Consider the following 17,288-nt stretch of genomic DNA (forward strand, 5'->3'; position numbering starts at 1 on the left):
ACGGAGCGCGTGGGTCCAGGCGGGTGGCTGGCGGGGAGCCCCTAGGCTCTACTGCATTTCGATGACTCATAATAATGTTGAATGCAACATCCCAAAACAAATGGTAAAATCCTAGGTCAGGCAACCGAAACGTGGAGTGCACCTACTTACGTACATAAACTTTCGAGGACAGCATAAAAAGGCACAGGGCATTTCTTACACACAGTGGGACAGCTCTCTCTCCCAAAACATACAAAGTGAATATAGATGACATTCCTCTTTGAAAAATAAAAATAAAAAACGCATTTATTCGAATAGCCAAGAAAAAAAGAATTGCCATTTATTAAGATTCAACAAAGCATTGTACTTTTGAAAGCAACTTTCGGTGCATTTTCTTCAACAATCACATTCTATGAGGAAAAACATTAAAAGCCACAAACTTGTCTTTTAATCTCAGAGTTACAGACGTCTTTAATTCGAAATAAAAGGTCAAAAAACAAAACAAAAAAAACAAAACCCCAACAAATCCCACCCCAACAACAACAAAAAAACGAAAACGGAGAGATTCTTTACTTCCATCCCCAATTTAAAAATATCAGTTTTCTACAACTCGATGCTAAATGCAGCATGGGAAGCTGTATGTCTAGGTGCTCACGGGCACACACGCACGCACGCATGTATATTTGGTGTACATGTGTGGGGACGTGTACATCAAATATACAGAGCACAGGTAATGGCAAATGAGATGCGCTTACTCTGAGGAAGGTCTGTTTAGCTAAATACACTACTGAACTTGAGAAAAAAGTCTCGAACCAGTTTGTGCATAGTTCATGATCCTCTATAAAACCAGCTTTTGTTGATCTGCAATTTTGCAGGAACTTTTTTTTTTCTTTTCGTTTTTTGTTTTTTTTTTTAAATTGTTTTTTGCTTTTTTGTTTTGTTTTGATAAAACCATTAAAAAGCTAATTAAAAAAAATGTAATGCACAAGTTTCCTGATCAAGCAGGCAGGGAGCACATGTTCATATATTTTTTTTTTTTTTTTTTAAACATACTTGAGGGTATGTTACTCCATTGTCTCTTTCTTGCAAAACAATCAAAACATTGATCATTTTTTTTTAAACATAAAGCAATTTTTAATATATAAAGCACTCTTCGAACATCTATTTCCTTTGAGTCCATTATTTGGTACATACGTAACTGCTACACGTTAGAGATTAGGTATCTTTCTTCTTTGTGGTTTTTTTTTTTTCCTCTTTTTTCTTATTTTTTTTTCCTTTATTTTGTATTATTATTTTTTTTAATAACATCTTCAGTGCTAGGAGTTGGGTGACGAAACACATGAAATGGTGTGGAGCTGTCCCTCGGGAACCCTGGTTTTCCTGAGCGCGCGTCCGCGTGTGCAAGACAGTGACCACAGCTCATCGCCTCGACGAAGGGGACCGTCGGCGAGTCCACGGCGACGGCCGGAGGGGAAAGCAACACTGTTCCATCCCAGAGCTCTGAAGCAGCGGATCTGCGTTCTGAAAATAGGTTTCTTTACGACAGAAGTCTTTTTTTTTTTTTTTTCTTTTTTTCTTTAAATTCCTTTTTAAAATTTTTTATTTTTAAAGTCTGAAGGAGAAAAAAAAAAAAGGTCTGTAAACAGGTGGGAGCCGTCACCACTGGCTCCGACAAAAGCAGTCACAACCCACACCCAAGTGCTTGTCTCCGCTCCTCTCGAGGAACCATCCATCCTCTGCAAGGATCTATGGCCACAGTTCAGCGAGTTTTTTTTTTTTTTTCCTTTTTTCTCTTTAACTTTATATTCCAAATGGAAAAATGGTGCAATACTCTGGTAATAATTTTCTTGCATTAGTCCACGATAAAAAGCTGCTAAAGGTAGGTATACATATTATTTCTCCAGAGATATACACTGTAATTTTTTTAAACGCAATTAACAGAGTCCTTGAGTAAACATTTACACATGAATTGTCACCGGCCCTGTCCTGTGAATTTTCTTGAACGTATAGGATTAGCTAGAGGAAGGGCAGGGACACTCAGTGCAAAGTTAGAAGCTAATAATAAACAACAAACATTTGACCAATGCGCCAAAAAAAAAAAAAAAAAAAAAAAGCACATACTGAATAAAAGGGAAAACCCACAGTTACATCCCTCACACACTTAACATATGAACACAGAAAGCACGCAGGCACACACGCTTGTTTCAACACACACACACACACACACACACACACACACACACATATAGGCTGTCAACTTAGAAATGTTTCCTAGAGCCTGTTTCTGTGTACTGATGTCAACCTGGAAGTGTAGAATTAGAAAGTGTTCACATTTCATTATTGGCCTGCTGGATTCAAGTATTTGCATGTTTGATATGTCTTTTTTTTTAACTTTTAAAAAATATTTTTTTGGGGGGATTAAAAAAAATGACATGAAAAAGTAATGAAACAAGGGTAATGTGCATAGGCGGACCCGTGGGGACAGAGAGCAGAGCACAGACCGCTCCTTCCGCTCGGCTCCCGGTCGGGGCCGCGGACCGCGTCCGGTGGCGGACGCCAGCTCCCCCTGATTACGGGGCCGCCTCTGGTAATGTGCATAATCATCACAGGCTCGTTTTAAATAGGCTTTCTCGTCTCCCTCCCTCCCTCCCCACCCCTCCCTCCCTTGATAAAATAACCCTTTCCAGCCCACAATCTGAAAAGTGCCCTTCATGATAGAACTATTCTAAGCAGCTTTTATACTTAAAAAAAAAAATCAAAATGACAACACACCGTACAAACGTAAGACGACACCAAATAAAAAGCTGTGAGAAGCATCCTGTCGTGACGCGTGACGCTGCCCTGGCGCGGCCGCACTGTCTCGGGGACAGTTCGCAAGGCCTGCGTGTGGCCAAGGCTCGTCTTCAGTACTGGACAGAGGTACTCGAAAGGGCTGCCGGGCAGCTCCGGTCGGCGGGGTCCTCAGCAACACCCGGGCTGGAAAGGGTCAGCGTGTCCTCCTGCAGCTGGTGACCGCGGCACCCGCGGGGCCCCCCGGGGCTAGATGGACTCCCCACTGAGAAGGTCGCCAGGGAGCAACGTGTTCAGCGGGGTGGGGCTTCCGATGACCCTGCCGTCGTCGCTGCTGGGGGGGCCCCACAGGCTGCTCGAGTACTGGGGGACCCCGCCCCACAGCAGGTCGCTGCTCCCTTTGCCGGCCAGCCCCGGGGCATTCCAGTGGCCGGCGTCGCTCCGCACCAGGCCGTGGGCGCTGCCCGAGGTGCCCAGCCGCGTCTGGCTGGTCCCTGGGCTGGGCTGCCAGCTGGAGGTGGGTGGCAGTGCTTGGCCTTGGGCTAAGAAACGGTTCACTTCTTCTTCGCCGGCGAACTCGGCCAAGATGGTAGTGTTTCCCAGAACACACCTGGAAGGGCAGGGTGGCAATGGAAATAAGGGTTGGTGTTTTTGAGAAGATAACACAAACTCGACAAATCCTTAGCTAGACTAACCAAGAAAAAAAAAAAGAGGACACAAAATCAGAAACGAAAGGGAGGCATTATAACTGACAGTACAGAAATACTAATAGACATCTGAACCCCTTGTTTAACCACAGCATTATTTATAAATAGTCAAGATATGGCTACAAGCTAGTAGTCAACAAAGAAAATGTGAGGTGTGTGTGTGTGCATACACACACACACAGACATGCACACACACACACAATGGACTACTGTGCAGGCACAAGAAAGAAGGAAATCCTTCAACAAAACAGATTAATCCTGAGGACCTTATGCTAAAGGAGGTAAGTCAAAGATCAGATAAATACTGCACGATATTTTTTATTTGGAACCCCCAAAAAGCCAAACTTGTAGACACATTTGGGAGTAGAATGGTGGTTTCCAGGAGCTGTGGGTGGAGAGATGGCAGAGGCTGGTCAAAGGGTACAGACGTCTGGTTAGATGACTAAGTTCTGGGGAGGGAAGGTGCAGCCTGGTGACCACAGTTAACAGTTCTGTATCGTTTATGTCAAAGCTGCTGACAGAGCAGATCTTCAATGTTTTCACCACAAATAGGAAGTAATAATTATGTGCCCTGGGGTCCTGTTAGCTCACATGGTGGTGAGCATTTGGCAGTTACAGAAACGTATCAGGACAACAGGCGCTACGCCTCTGAAGTGACACACCGCTGCTGTGTGTCGATCAGATCTCAAAACAAAAACTCAAAAAAGCCACAAACACAGAAAGCAGAACAGGGGGCCACGTGAGCGGAGCAGCTGTGAGTCTTCCTGTGTCCTCCTTGTTGGCTTTCCTGTGCTGCTGTTTTTTCAAAACAGGAAAAGGACAGCTGGAGGCTTCATGTCACAGGCCACCCAGAAACAGTCCAGCAGTTCACGCTTTACTACAGCTGTTTCCAAGGCCAGAGTACGAGCTTTTCCCCCTTGCTTTAGATTTCTAGCAGCTGTGTGGTGGTGGTATCGAGAGCACATTCTTAAGGATGTGCATGCATGGACCACTGAAGGTGGGCATCGTTTAGGGTCAGTGCAGTTCATCCTGGGCTGAAAACAGGCATGTCTGATTTCTGGGGCCCACAGCTCAAGTGACACTGCTGAGAAGGCCTACTCACGACGTCTAACTGGAGTCCTGTAATCAGGGGAGAGGAGTCGGCTGCAGGGAACACAACTAGGCCCAGGAGTGGGCACTGCCATGCGCATGCCTGGGGACATCCATGGAGAGAAGCTTCTTCCATCCCTGGGTCTCTCCTGGAGCCCCACTCCGTCCGGGGTAGGAGGGAGGGGGGAGAGCCTTGGCACTTTGGCAGCAGAGGAAACCGATATGTCACAGGACACCTCTCATGGGGTGAATTGCATCCCTTCAAATTCATATGTTGAAACCCTGAGACCTCATTGTGCCTGTGTTTGGAGAGAGTCTTTAAAGAGAGAATTGAAGTAAGATGTGCTTTTTGTAAAGAATGCACCTGTCAATGCAGGAGACTCAAGAGATGCGGGTTCCATCTCTGGTCAGGAAGAGCCCTGGAGTAGGAAATGGCGGTCCATTCCAGTATCCTCGCCTGGAGAATCCCACGGACAGAGGAGCCTAGAGGACTCTCGTCCATGGGGATGCTGAGTCGGGCACGACTGAGCAACGAGCACACACGTGCGAGGTCATGAGGGTGGCCCTAACTCACTTGCACCACTGTCCCTAGAAGGAGAGGACGTCGGGACACATTCAGATGGAGCAATGTGGAGACACAGCAGAAGGCAGCTGTGTGCAAGCCGAGCAGAGGCCCTGGGGGGAGGTGACCCTGCCCACACTCTGCCGGACGTCCAGCCTCCAGACCGTGAGCCAGTGGACAACGGCGCCCGGGGGGCCTGCTGTGCCTCGGAGGCCCCAGGACCCTCCCGAGGCCCAGGCTGAGCACCGCGGGCCGCAGCCAGGGCGGCGCAGGGCAGGGGAGGGGAGGGACATACATGTGCAGGGACTTCTGGGCCTTGGCAGCTTCCTCCTTGGAGCTGTAGCGGACCACGGCATTGCCCTGCGTCAGGTTCAGGTGGAATGTGATGAGGGGCCCGTGCTGCAGGCACAGCGTCCGCAGGGTGGAGCCGTCGATCTGAGTGAGGAAGAGGAAGGGCGGTCACGCTAGTCCTGGGCAGTCATCACTCTGCACTTCAGAGACGAGCTTTACGAAACCGGGTCCACAGTACCCCGGGACGATGTCTGTCTCAGAGGGCTTCGTACACTGACTGCGGTGTTAACCTTGTGCACCTGGGCGTTCCCCATGTAATTTACAGTCCTGGACATTTCCCTCTGGTTCGTGAGCTGGGCTGTCAGGAGGAGAGAAACCTGCTACAGCTCTGCCCCACTCCTCACCAGAGCGCTTCACCCTGAGCCTTGCGGTCCCAGCCCCCGGGACGCATGAGCACAGGCCACGTCGTCCTGGAGCGGGTGCAGGTGAGGGTGAGTTGCTCTGTTTATCAGGGTGCACTCTTCGAGCCTCAGAGGGGTGAAAAGTCAACAGTTCACCAGAACACAGGTAAATGACCACCGCTGCCCGCACTGCCTTTGGACCGAGCGAGGCCTTGGGTCATGGACAAGGCCCTCGGGCCTGCATTCCCCCACCAGCTGCCTGTACCTGGGGTGTGAGGTTGCGGAGAACGAGCCAGCTGCTTGTCCTTCCTGAGGCGTCGGTACTCCAGGCGGAACCTGCGCCCAGGGGGGAAGCCGGTCACCAAGGCTGCGCCGAGTCAGACCGCTCTCCCCAGCGCCCCAGGCCCCTGCACGCGGCTCGCAAAAAGCCTGCGCTCCCAGCCTTGTCACCCCTGGAAACCAACCCAGACTCGGGGTCCCTGCAGACCCGCAGGGGCAGGTGTGGCGGCAGAGACTCGAGAATTGCCGGGAGTCTTGGTCTCCTCCTCTGCCCCTTGCCCCTCTCAACTTTAGAATCAATGCTCTCAACCCACTTGCTGGCAAAACACGCAGACTCGCAGGCTGGCTTCACTCTCAGTGGTGTAAATTCCCTGTGCACCCCCTCATCCCCGCAGTTCAGAGGGGCCCGAGGAAGCCCCCTGGGACAGGGCGGTGTGCTCACACTGGGCGTGGAGTCCCTCATGCTGGGTGAACGGGCCTCTCTGAGGGCTCAGTGTGGCCCCTCAGTGTGTGCCGAGACCCCTGGGACCTCCTGGCTCAGAGCAAAGCTGTGTATGCTAACACCCAGGGCTGACGCTGAAACACGGGCAGCAGAGCCTGGGCCTGGACAATCCCCGAGAGTCTAGGTACCCCAGCCCCCCTCAGCCGTCTGGGGGTCCTTCTGAAGAAGCTGCAGGACAATATGGTGGCACCTACCTTCCCTAAGGGAAAGTGGGTTAGGCACCGACACTCCCACCCCTCACCCATCCGGATGCGAGAATGGACGCGTACCCGAGGAGTAAGAGCTGGTCCAGCCGAGGGGACTGGCTCCCCAGGCAGAGGAAGGCTTGGGGTTGGTTAGCCCTGGCGGGGGCCTTGTGGGTGCAGTAGTGTTTCTGGGCACCTTCCACAGTTCGTGAGACAGAGAGGCTTGCGTGTGGGAGGCAGAGCCAGAGGACCACGTCGATTTGATGTCTGACAGCTTACCTAGAAAGGCGGAGAAACGGAGCATGGGTATTCTTGAGACCGAGAAGTCACAAAGCGTCTGGGGACTCGTGCCAGGAGAGCTCTGGCTCCAGCAGACTGCGGGACCCGAGGGAAGCACCCCGTCAAGCCCCCCAACTTGAGGACCGCAGGCTGTCCTCTGAATTTTTGCCCAGAGACACAGTCTGCCGGTGGCTGTATAGATCCTGCCAGGATTGCTGATACTCAATTTGCTACAGGCATCAGACACGAGCTCGCCAGAAAAACAGCACTTTTTTGTGGTTCAGTGCTAAAGCTAATTTCACAAATTCTGCTGGGACATGTCTTATCGCATATCAAATTAATCAAGGTCGAGGCCCTCACACACACATATACACACACACACACATATATATACACCTTTGTGCTACTTCTTTAGGTGTCAGTCTCCTAGCAAAGCAACACGCCCTTTGATGTAACCCGCCTGAACTTGCATCTCCCAGCACTATCTCCACAGCTTGGAGACCCGCTCTCTGCACCTGCAGAAGTGGGTGTGGGCCAGGTGCCCCAAGGATTGGCATCTGGGCACCTTGGCTGGGGAAAGCCTGTTGTAAGTCTCTTTGCGGAAAAAAACAAAAAACAAAGCCCGTGATGACTACCAGCCCTGACCCCTCCTGTGCCCAGGGACCTGCCACACAGCTGCCTCAGGAACCCAGTGTGGCGAGGGCAGCATGCAGAGAGGTTGCTGTTGCCCTGCTCCTGGGCCTGCGCTGCAGCGCCAGGTGGGCACCAGCCCCGCAGCGCCAGGCGGGCACCAGCCCTGCATGGGGGCGCCCCTTCCACCCTGGCTGCTGGGGGCCGACTGCAGCTTCACGACAACAAAGGCTCATTGGAGCACAGGAGTCCCTGATCAGGAAAACTGAAACGCCAGAAAAAAATGGCCCAAGATAATGGAAGATGATTTTGTTTGCTCATTTTTTTGGCCAAATGACCGGGAAGTTTTAACGGCCTAATACATCCCCTGTGTAAACATGAGAGAGAATAAACATTAGAAGGACTAGAAGTAATCCAGAAGTTCTTGCTCTCTTTTTTAAATAAGTTGCTAAATTACAGTGGAACTACTTTCTCCCCGAGGCACTGGTATAAAGAGAATTCCTACAGCATTCTGACGCTGGTTTAAACAACAGCTAGACAAGAAGGTTGGTGGAATGCAGAAACACAGTTGAAGAAACTTATAAACAACACACTCTACTTAAATTCCACATCTTTCTGCAAACCTATCCACACTGTATGTATGTCCACATCTCTTTATATCCTTGTCTTAACATTTCCAGGTAAAAATTCCTTCAGAGTTATTATGACAAATTAATTCTCAATTCTCCTTTAAGCCTAAAAGAAATGTCTTACTGGAAAGACTTGTAAAGCCTACAGTGAGAGGAATAACCCAGGCACCGCATGGATCTGAGCGATGGGAGTTAAGTTGATAACAGCAGTTCCCAGCAGCTGCTGCCTTCAAGTCTGTGAGTTTTATATACCCCTGGTTTTGTGGTCATAAGAGGATGGTTGGGGGGAAGTGGGAGGGGAGGGGGAAGCAGACACGTTTAGGCAGTAGCGGTATTGCGTCTCGTGCTGGGGAGCTTCTATAACCCCAGGATCTTTGTGACAGGAGGTGTCAACATCCCCACTCCCCAGAGAGGGGGTGAGCAGTGCCCAAGGCCCCATTTCTGCTTGGCAAAGCTTGGGCTCACTCTCCATCACTCCATGTGGCCTTCCAGCTTGGAGGGGAGCAGACAGACCACCAGGAAAAGCCAGGCCATCAGTCTTGTTTGGAGAAAGAGAGAAAAGGCGACCTGCACGTTGAGAGGCCAGGTGCGTACCTGCAACAGTAGGAGCGGGCGCAAGGCTGCTGAAAGCGCGACTGTGGCCGGAGGCAGCGAGCGGCCAGGCACTCGAGGGAGGCAGCGCGGCGTTCTGAGATGACGGTGGGGAGGACCCTGCAGAACCAAAGGCGGCACTCTGAGAGAGGCGAGCACAGGCCAGTGGGGCGAGCCACTCAGCCCCAGGGGGGAAGAGCCCTAGCGCCCGAGAAGCAATCTCCAAGGCTGTGTTTACGGAAATGGTGGGAAATGAGCACGTGACGGGGCCGCGACCACAGTGAGGACAGGAAGACACAGGCGCACTGTGCTTTGGGGCGCCCGGGCCTTGCGAGAGGCCCTGGGGAAGGGGCTGGGGTGTGGGGTGTTGGAGACCAGGAAGCTGGAGAGGAGAGAATGACCACAGGGTGTTTTCAACAACACGTCAGGGTTTGGAAGGATCCCATGGATTTCCCCTTCCAGGTAAGATAAAAATAAAAACTCAGGGCAGACCTCCATCTTTTCATACCTCCAACAATACCTACAAAACTGAATAAAATGAAATAAAACTCCAAGCTTTTTGTTACAGATTTTGCCCTAAAGAGACTGGTCCTTTCCCTGACTCCTTGCCCAGGTTCGTATTTCTCTCTTGAACACAGAAACATCCGGGAAACATGTACTGGCAACCGCATTGACGTGAGCCACCGGGTCTCCAGACTCGCCCCTCCTGCTGTTGAGGACCCTGTTCCTATCCTGGGAGGGGGCTGACGGGTGGGCCCCCCAAGCACCCCTGCGGTGCTGTTTCCGTGTCACCAGGTCTGTTCTCTGAGGCAAGCAGGAAGCAAAGGAAGGAGAAGGATGACGCAGGGCGACAGTGTGCTAAAAACGGGATGGACCAGAGCTCTTCAGATGCGGGAAGGGACTTGGCTGGTGTGTGCGAGCTGGCTCGGAGGGGACAGGGGCACAGAGCAGTCTGGTAGTCAAGTTTACCACCACGAACAGAATCTCAAAAGACATGCGGCCCCCGATGCAGGGCCCCACCTGGGACGGTGTGCTGAACAACCTCAGGAGTATCTTTCACAGGGACTGCCAGGTGTGTGGCACCTCCCAGGCTTGTGCAGTCTACAACCTGCACGGCTGTTCACGGCAGCCCTGCTGTAACTGACCTCCTCAGAATAGGGCGCCAGAGCTGAGGAACGCGAGAATGTATTTGTAATCTGCAGGTCTTTGATTTTAAAAGACGTCAGCTCTACTGACAACCTAACCTTAGTTCCTAAACCCTCTGCTTCTATTTACGAACAAAATGCAATCAACTCGAGATTCCAAATTATAGACTATTTAACCCAACATGGTACTTCTTTTATAGTTAATGGTAGAGCACTTGGGTTTTAACAGTGTTCTAGTTTGACATTTTTAGTGCAATAGTGGAATCTATCCCATAAAACGATGGCTAATTTTCCTTTTTAGTATCAATTTGTCAGGCAATGGCACAACTGCCTTTATCACCTGGCTAATATTCACCTCCTAACGGTTAGCACTATAAATAATATCCAAACAAATATGGGGCTAAAGTGAAATCTTAATACCAAATCAGAGCTTAACACCAATGAAAATAAAAGCCAAAAATGTAAATAAAACCCCAACACCTAAGGTACTCAATAAAAGAAAACAGAAAACTCCATTAAGAAAATATGTAAAATAAATAAGCCAACATCAAAGAGGTTAGTGGTTATTTCTTACTCTTTTTCCTTCCAGGGCATATTTTTTCAATTTTTTGTCCTTTGTATTTTAGATTAAGCTAATCACTCAAGAATATGACAGTCTTTTGTGGCTGGGTCCTGAGCAAGCTCAGCCCCCGGGGTGCCTGAAGCCCCTCGCGTGTGGGGAACACAAGGGGGTCCCGGAGAGGGGCGGTCTGCAGGGTCTGGCCATGGCCGTTTACTCCTGGCCCGGAGGCCGTGGTGCTTTCTGTAAACAGGTTCTACATGGAGATCTGCTCCTCTGCTCCCTCCTCTCAGATAACACCAGCAGGTGGGGGCCCTTTCCTGGGTGAGGCCTGGTCTTGCGGTGGAGCTGCCTGGGACTCGCCCTTGGGTCACACAGGGCACTAGAGGCTCTGTCCTGCTGACGTCCCATTGCTGCCAGGGCCTGGGACGCTTAGCTTTCCTCTGCCCTGACATCTGTCTCGCCCGCTCGGCTCTGCCCTCAGGACCCCTTGCCCTCCAGGACGCCTGTGTCACTTCACGGCATTCGTGTGTAAGGTGGAGGTGGCCTGCGCGCCCCAGGTGCCAGGGACCGTGGGCTGACACTGGACACCGGTCAGGAAGCTCCACTCTGCGCTGAGCAGCCTTGACTCTTTCTAAGGTCTTCTACTGCCCGGATGGGCACGCTCACCCACCCTCCACCAGCCCAAACACACCGAATCACCCCTTCGCTCAGCACAGCCCTGCAGCCACACGCAGCGTCCCGAGGGGCGAGTCTCCCCCAAACCCTCCCACCTCAAACAGGCTCCAGATTCGTAGCCTCGAGCCTCTCTTTCTCACTCATCCATCCCAGCCACGGGGAGGCCTGCGACCGCCCTGCTCTGAGACACTGCTGCCTTGCCACAGGAATGCCCTGCATTAGATGGGAAGGCGGAGGTCTACGCCGCCCTCCGACCTGAGCCACAGGCATGCGTGGAATCCTATCACTTCAAAGAACCACCGACAAGGAGGCCTCTCCCCACAGGCCATATGTTAGCCAGAAAGCTAAACTAACGTTTCGGGAAATACCGGAGTGGCCTTGCTAGTGCTGAGCATTGCGGGTAAGCTGGCTGTTCTTTCTGCTACTAGAACGCTGAGGAGAGAGGTCTGTTAGCCCTGGCACTCACAGAGCGTCTGCATCTGTAGGCCTCAAGGGAAGGCGAGCTACTGCCCTCCTCAGTTTTGCAACTGAATCTGCGTTTATGTTCTGTAACCTCACAGCTCAGCTCATCACTTTTGCCAACTGGATCCTCAAGCCTAAACAGGGTGTGCCAAGCTTTATAGCATCAGGAGTTTGTGCCAGGAAAAAGGACCTGGGGAATGACTTCAGTCTTTTTACCAGACATTTTGAGGAAAGGAAAAATTGCCTGAGATGGATGAGTAAATGGCCAATTCACTTCCAGTTCAAAGAGATTTCAAGTGGAAACCTTTTCCTTAAAAAGCTTGATGGCTAACATTGTTATTTTATAACAAGAGACGTATAAGCACCGTGCATTAATAAATCCAGCAGGGACACAGAGCCCAAAGCCATCTCCATTTTCCAATAAGCACTGGTCGACTTTTCCTTATGCTGCGTCTGATGGCGAGAGAGTTCCCATCAGATGTGTCTGACGCTCCCCTGCCTCGCTTCCCACACCCGCCTGCTGCCCAGAGCAGAATGCCCGCACAGAGAACACCACACAGATGTGGGCAGGGCACCCCCTCACCTCCACTCTTGAGGAGGTAGCGGTTGACATCCTGTATGGTGGTGTTGATGGTGGGCCCGGTGGGGACACTTCCAGGAGTGACGTCGGGGTCATTCTCCGGATCTATGTTCTGAAGTCCTTTCCAGGGAACACCAGGGTGGAATTCTGGAAAATTTCAAATATGAGTATTAGAGCACCTTCGTGTTGCTTCATGATAATTTACGGAAATGTTTACAGTCTGCTAATTCAGAGGCACACTTTAGACTTCCTTCAGTAAAGCATCAGTCCTTCGGAGCAAACTAGGTACCAGAACTAAACTAAAAACGTGTTCACGTGGGAGTATAAAGCCCGGACACATTTTGAGCGGATGGAACACAGCACCCGCCCTGAGGGCTACAGAAAAGCCTGTGATGCCAACAACACCCACGATTTATCTGTGAAGGTATTGCCAATGAAAAAGCCAAAGCCATGGGGTTCGTGCTCCCAGGATGCTGAGCTTGGGTCCTGGTTTCTCTTGGGCCTCATCGCTCCCTCGGGCTTGGCTAGAGTCCTGCTGAAGCATGGAAGCACTGCATGCTCTTACCTGGGGGCCAGTTGATGCTGGAGCCGTTTGAGATTTTATCACTGTCAGATTTGGCACGTGACCAGCTATGGGGAACAGCTACAGGAGGGCTGGCTGGTGACTCGCTGCTCTGGATTAAATCGTACCGGCCATAGGAGTCGTCAATGGAGGACTTGGCTGGTGGTCCGATGCTCAGACCTCCAGGGATAGCACCTGGATGGGGGCAGGACACAAAGAGCCAAGTGAGCGGGCGCCCCCGGCCCCGGGGCTGGGCCTCGCCCTCTCCTGCCAGCCTCCCTGTGGCCAGCGCTCTCCAGGGGAAGCGACTATCTCAGCCAGCCCAGACTCGACCTTGCAAGACACACTCTTTAAGAATTCTTCCAGTTTGTCATTTGGAATTCTCGATAAATGCACACCCACACCATGGCGGAGCTCTCTGGGGACAGCCAGCGAGTGTCCGTGGTCAACTGCTGTCCTTGATGTCGTCTGCGTCCCTCCCCTCATCCGCTGGCCTCTGTGTGGCCTTGGAGGCCTAACCCTACCTCCCCGGGCGACTGAGCGCTCTCCTCCAAGGAGAGTGCCCGGATACCATGTGATGATTTTCCTGTAGAACTAATCATTAGGGAGAATTTTTTCTTTTTAGAGTGCTTTATATCAAGAGAGAATTATGTTCCCTATCAAATTTCCTTTGCTGTTTATGCTACCAGGAAATTAAGAGCTAAATTCAATGCTTAACAGTGAGATCACCGCCTATGGTTATTAGCATTTTCTTTTTTTTTTTTTTTTGGGCTGAGTGGCTTGTGGGATCTTAGTTCCCAGAACAGGGATTGAACCTGGGCCCACGCAGTGAAAGTGTCCAGTGCTAACCACTGGACCTCCAGGGAATTCCATGGTTATTAGCATTTTTGCTTTTTATCTTTTCTAAGCATTAGATTTTCCTATTGCATTTAATCATTTTATTGAAAAAATTTTCTTTCAGACAAGTTTTTGGTTGAAGATACAGATATACGTTACAAGTGTGCAGCCATGACCTGTATTCTTTGCTGCTCTGGGGCACTTTTAATTACTTCTCGATTAATAGCTCAGGTGTGAAAGTTGAGGCGTCAAGAGATTTGGTCATTGACTAGATAGGGTGTTACATACTCTAGTGAATGAAAGATATATTGCTGTTGGTTAGTTGCTAAGTCATGTCCGACTCTTTAAAAGCAATGGACTGTAGCCTGCCAGGCTTCTTTCTCTATTATTATTGAGGCAACACTGGTTTCTAATGTTATCTAAGTCTACGAGTACGACACTGCATTTCAACTTGTGTCCACGCCACGGGGTGCTCACCACCAACTCTTGGTTTCCACCCATCACCACAGCTGACCCCCTTTCCCCATTTCGCGCTCCACCCACCCCTTCCCCTCTGGTTACCAATACTCTGTATCTCCATGTTTGTTTGGTTTGGCCTTTTGAAATATTTTCTGTTCAGATTTCAGCACTGAATTCTTAGACTAGAAATGCAGTGTAAGTAACAAAGGGCTTCCCAGGTGGCACAATGGTAAGGAATCCACCTGCCAACGTAGGGGACACGAGAGACATGGGTTTGATCCCAGGGTCTGGAAGATCCCCCGAAGAAGGAAGTGGCAACCCACTCCAGTACTCTTGCCTGGGAAATTCCATGGACAGAGGAGCCTTGTGGCCTACAGTCCATGGGGCTGCAAAGAGCTGGACATGACTGAGCACGTGCACGTGTGTGCCGGCACGCGCGCACACACGCACAAGTGACGAGATGAGGATGATGAGCAAGGAGAACAGAAGTGACCAGACCCTGGGGCTCCTCAGCTTGGACATACCATGCTTGCTGGGGTTCTGGTCGAGCGGAGAAGCAGCACCGGGTAAGTTATCCATCGGGTTGGGGTGAGTCCACTGAGGGAGGCGCGACTGGGACTGAGATGGGTCCTTCACTGACAAACCACCGGTCATGTCCATGCTGCTGGCGTTCATGTTTGGGTTCAGTCCAGCTAAAAGAAAAAGCACTGTTAGGACATGTCTGCTCTTCCTCCAAATGATTACTGTCTAACGCTCTCCTAGAGAAGCAATCTAAGTCTTAATTCATGGCCAAATATTTAACAAAGTGCAGACTCCACTACAGTGGGGGTGAGCTCGGCCTGGAGCTCCCGCTGGAAGTATCTTCGGAAATTTTATACTGAAAACACCTCTGGGCCCAGCAGACCCCGAGCTCTGCGCGGACAGTGAGCCCGCCCTTAGAAGGAGCCCTGAGGCAGCCTGGCTCGGGCTCCGCTGGAACGGGCACGCGGTGGGTGCACGCAGGCCCCGACTCACCGAGAGGGTAAGGGGCGAAGGTGCTGGGTGAAGAAGACTGCTGCTCTTTGGTTTGCAGCTCAGGGAGGCCGGGGGCCTGGGGGTGGGGGGGGAAGCTGTCCAGGGCCGATTTGCCTGCAGAGGGGTGCAGAGACAGGTGCGGCGGGGGCGGCGGCTTCACAAGCAGGGCCTGGGCCAGCTGGCGCTGGTGCTGCTGGATCTGCTGCTGCAGGTTAGTGATTGTGCGCGCAACCTGCGGGTTGGCGGGGGGGATGACGAGCGGTCAGCAGGGCTGGGGGGCGGCGCCTGGGTCCACCTCCACCCCAGCCCAGGTGACCCGGGGCCTTTCTCAAGGGGAGGCTGCCTGGCAGAGCCATCATCAGCGACAGCCTGACAAGGTCGGGGGAGGGGGTGGGCAGCGACCCGGCTCTGTTGTCCGGGGGCCCCTACTTGCTGCTCCTGTTGTCTCATGGGTCCGGAAACGTTCCGCTGGGCCTGTAGCATCTGCTGCTGGATCTGTAAACGTTGGTATGCCTGGGGATGGCAGAGAAATATCAGCAGACTGCAAGACAGCCACCAACAAGGGGTTTGACTTCTGTACATTAAAGAAAAAATGGCCCAGATTCGTTGGTCCCCTTACCATGCTGTGTTTTAAGCATATTGTGAGGCATTTTCAAAAAGAGACACATCTTTCTAAAACCTTTTTAAGTGTTTATTTATTTTGGCTGTTCTGGGTCTTCATTGCTGCGTGTGAGCTTTCTCTAGCTGCAGTGCCCAGGCTTTGCACTGTGGGGGCTTCTCTTGTTGCAGAGCACAGGTTCTAGGTGCCTGGGATCAGCAACTGTGGCGTATGGGCTTAGGTGCCCTGAGGCATGTGGGATCTCCTCCGACCAGGGACTCGAACTCGTGTGCCCTGTATTGGCAGGTAGATTCTTATCCACTGGATCACCAGGGAAGTCCTCCAAAACCTTTCTACTGCATAGACTTTGCTTGATTCATACAAACTAAAAGAAATGAGGGGGGAAAACGTTTCTTCTTCCTTATAAATATGCAAGGTGTCCAGAATGGTTCAGACAGTGTGGCAGGACGGTGGTGAGCGGCTGCCCCAGACAGTCACAGAACAATAATTCCAGGGCTCATAGGCAACCAGGAGCTGTGTGGGGTCTCAGTCCACAGGGAGCCTGAGATCCAGGCTTGTGGCACTTCCACCACCCTGACTCCGGCCACAAAGCTGGTGAGAACGGTCATCAGAGAGTCTTCCCACAATGATGCAGAAGGCTGGATCCTTTGTTTCTAAAGTTGGCGGAATATGGTAATTTTTTTCCTTACAGCATGGATTTTGGGGGGATGTTTGGGGCAAGAGGATTTATTGAAATAGGATCCAAACAGAAGTAGAGATTATATCATGAAGCCTCATTAATCCGTAAATCAGAGGAATAAAATGCCTAGCTGAATCCTTACAGGCTCTAAAGCTTAACCTTAGGATGCATAAAACATCATTTCACCAATTTTTCTGGTAAAAAAAGTTAAAACGCCATACACACTGTTTTTAAAATGGAACACACAAAATGTAAACATACTTCCATACTTTCTTGGGATCTTTTACATGACAGGGGTCAATAAAAATTATGAATAAGGGATTCCCGAATGTCAGTACTGTCGAGAATGAGCTCAGCCGAGGTCAGAATCCAGCTGTCCTGCAGTGCGCCCAGGAGGAGGGTGCCGTTCTCCTCTGTAGGAAGAGTGCTGAACAGTATGCACGCTTCTTGGCTCCTCCCTGTCCTCCCCTGAGGTCAGTGGTCCCTTCCTGGCGCTGATGGCCCTGGGGCCTTACACCACAGTCCATGAGGCTCCTTTTTCTTTTTTTTGATGTGGACCATTTTTAAAGTCTTTATTGGATTGTTACAATATTGCTTCTGTTTTATGTTGGCCATGAGGCATGTGGGATCTTGGCTCCCCAACTAGGGATCTAAAGTGCACCCTCTGCATTGGAAAGTGAAGTCTTACTGGACCGCCAGGGAAGTTCCCGAGGCTCCCTTTTCTGAATGAAGTCCAGTTGTGGCCTGGAACCCAGGCCCAGGGCATTGGGTACTTCGTTT

The 17,288-nt window shown here is 51.1% G+C and overlaps 1 protein-coding gene across 7 annotated transcripts in view; it reads right to left on the minus strand.

Moving 5' to 3' along the window:
- Positions 1-296: 296 nt before the first annotated feature.
- TNRC6C (trinucleotide repeat containing adaptor 6C) overlaps positions 297-17,288 on the minus strand; it is a 115,292-nt gene continuing 98,300 nt past the window's right edge. For 4 of the 7 annotated variants that reach the window (XM_061392680.1, XM_061392677.1, XM_061392675.1 and 1 more), the window contains 10 exons: positions 15,640-15,723; positions 15,211-15,442; positions 14,721-14,888; positions 12,904-13,095; positions 12,342-12,485; positions 8,918-9,034; positions 6,870-7,064; positions 6,085-6,155; positions 5,423-5,562; positions 297-3,379 (listed from right to left, as the gene is read on the minus strand). In XM_061392680.1, the coding sequence (XP_061248664.1) occupies positions 3,019-3,379; positions 5,423-5,562; positions 6,085-6,155; positions 6,870-7,064; positions 8,918-9,034; positions 12,342-12,485; positions 12,904-13,095; positions 14,721-14,888; positions 15,211-15,442; positions 15,640-15,723 (1,704 nt within the window). In that variant the 3' untranslated portion in view covers positions 297-3,018. The remainder of the gene's footprint in view (positions 3,380-5,422; positions 5,563-6,084; positions 6,156-6,869; positions 7,065-8,917; positions 9,035-12,341; positions 12,486-12,903; positions 13,096-14,720; positions 14,889-15,210; positions 15,443-15,639; positions 15,724-17,288) is intronic. The other 3 variants (XM_061392679.1, XM_061392678.1, XR_009731465.1) reach the window with 2 other exon arrangements.

This window comes from Bos javanicus, chromosome 19 (assembly GCF_032452875.1).
Source record: "Bos javanicus breed banteng chromosome 19, ARS-OSU_banteng_1.0, whole genome shotgun sequence".
In the NCBI taxonomy this organism is placed as follows: domain Eukaryota; kingdom Metazoa; phylum Chordata; class Mammalia; order Artiodactyla; family Bovidae; genus Bos; species Bos javanicus.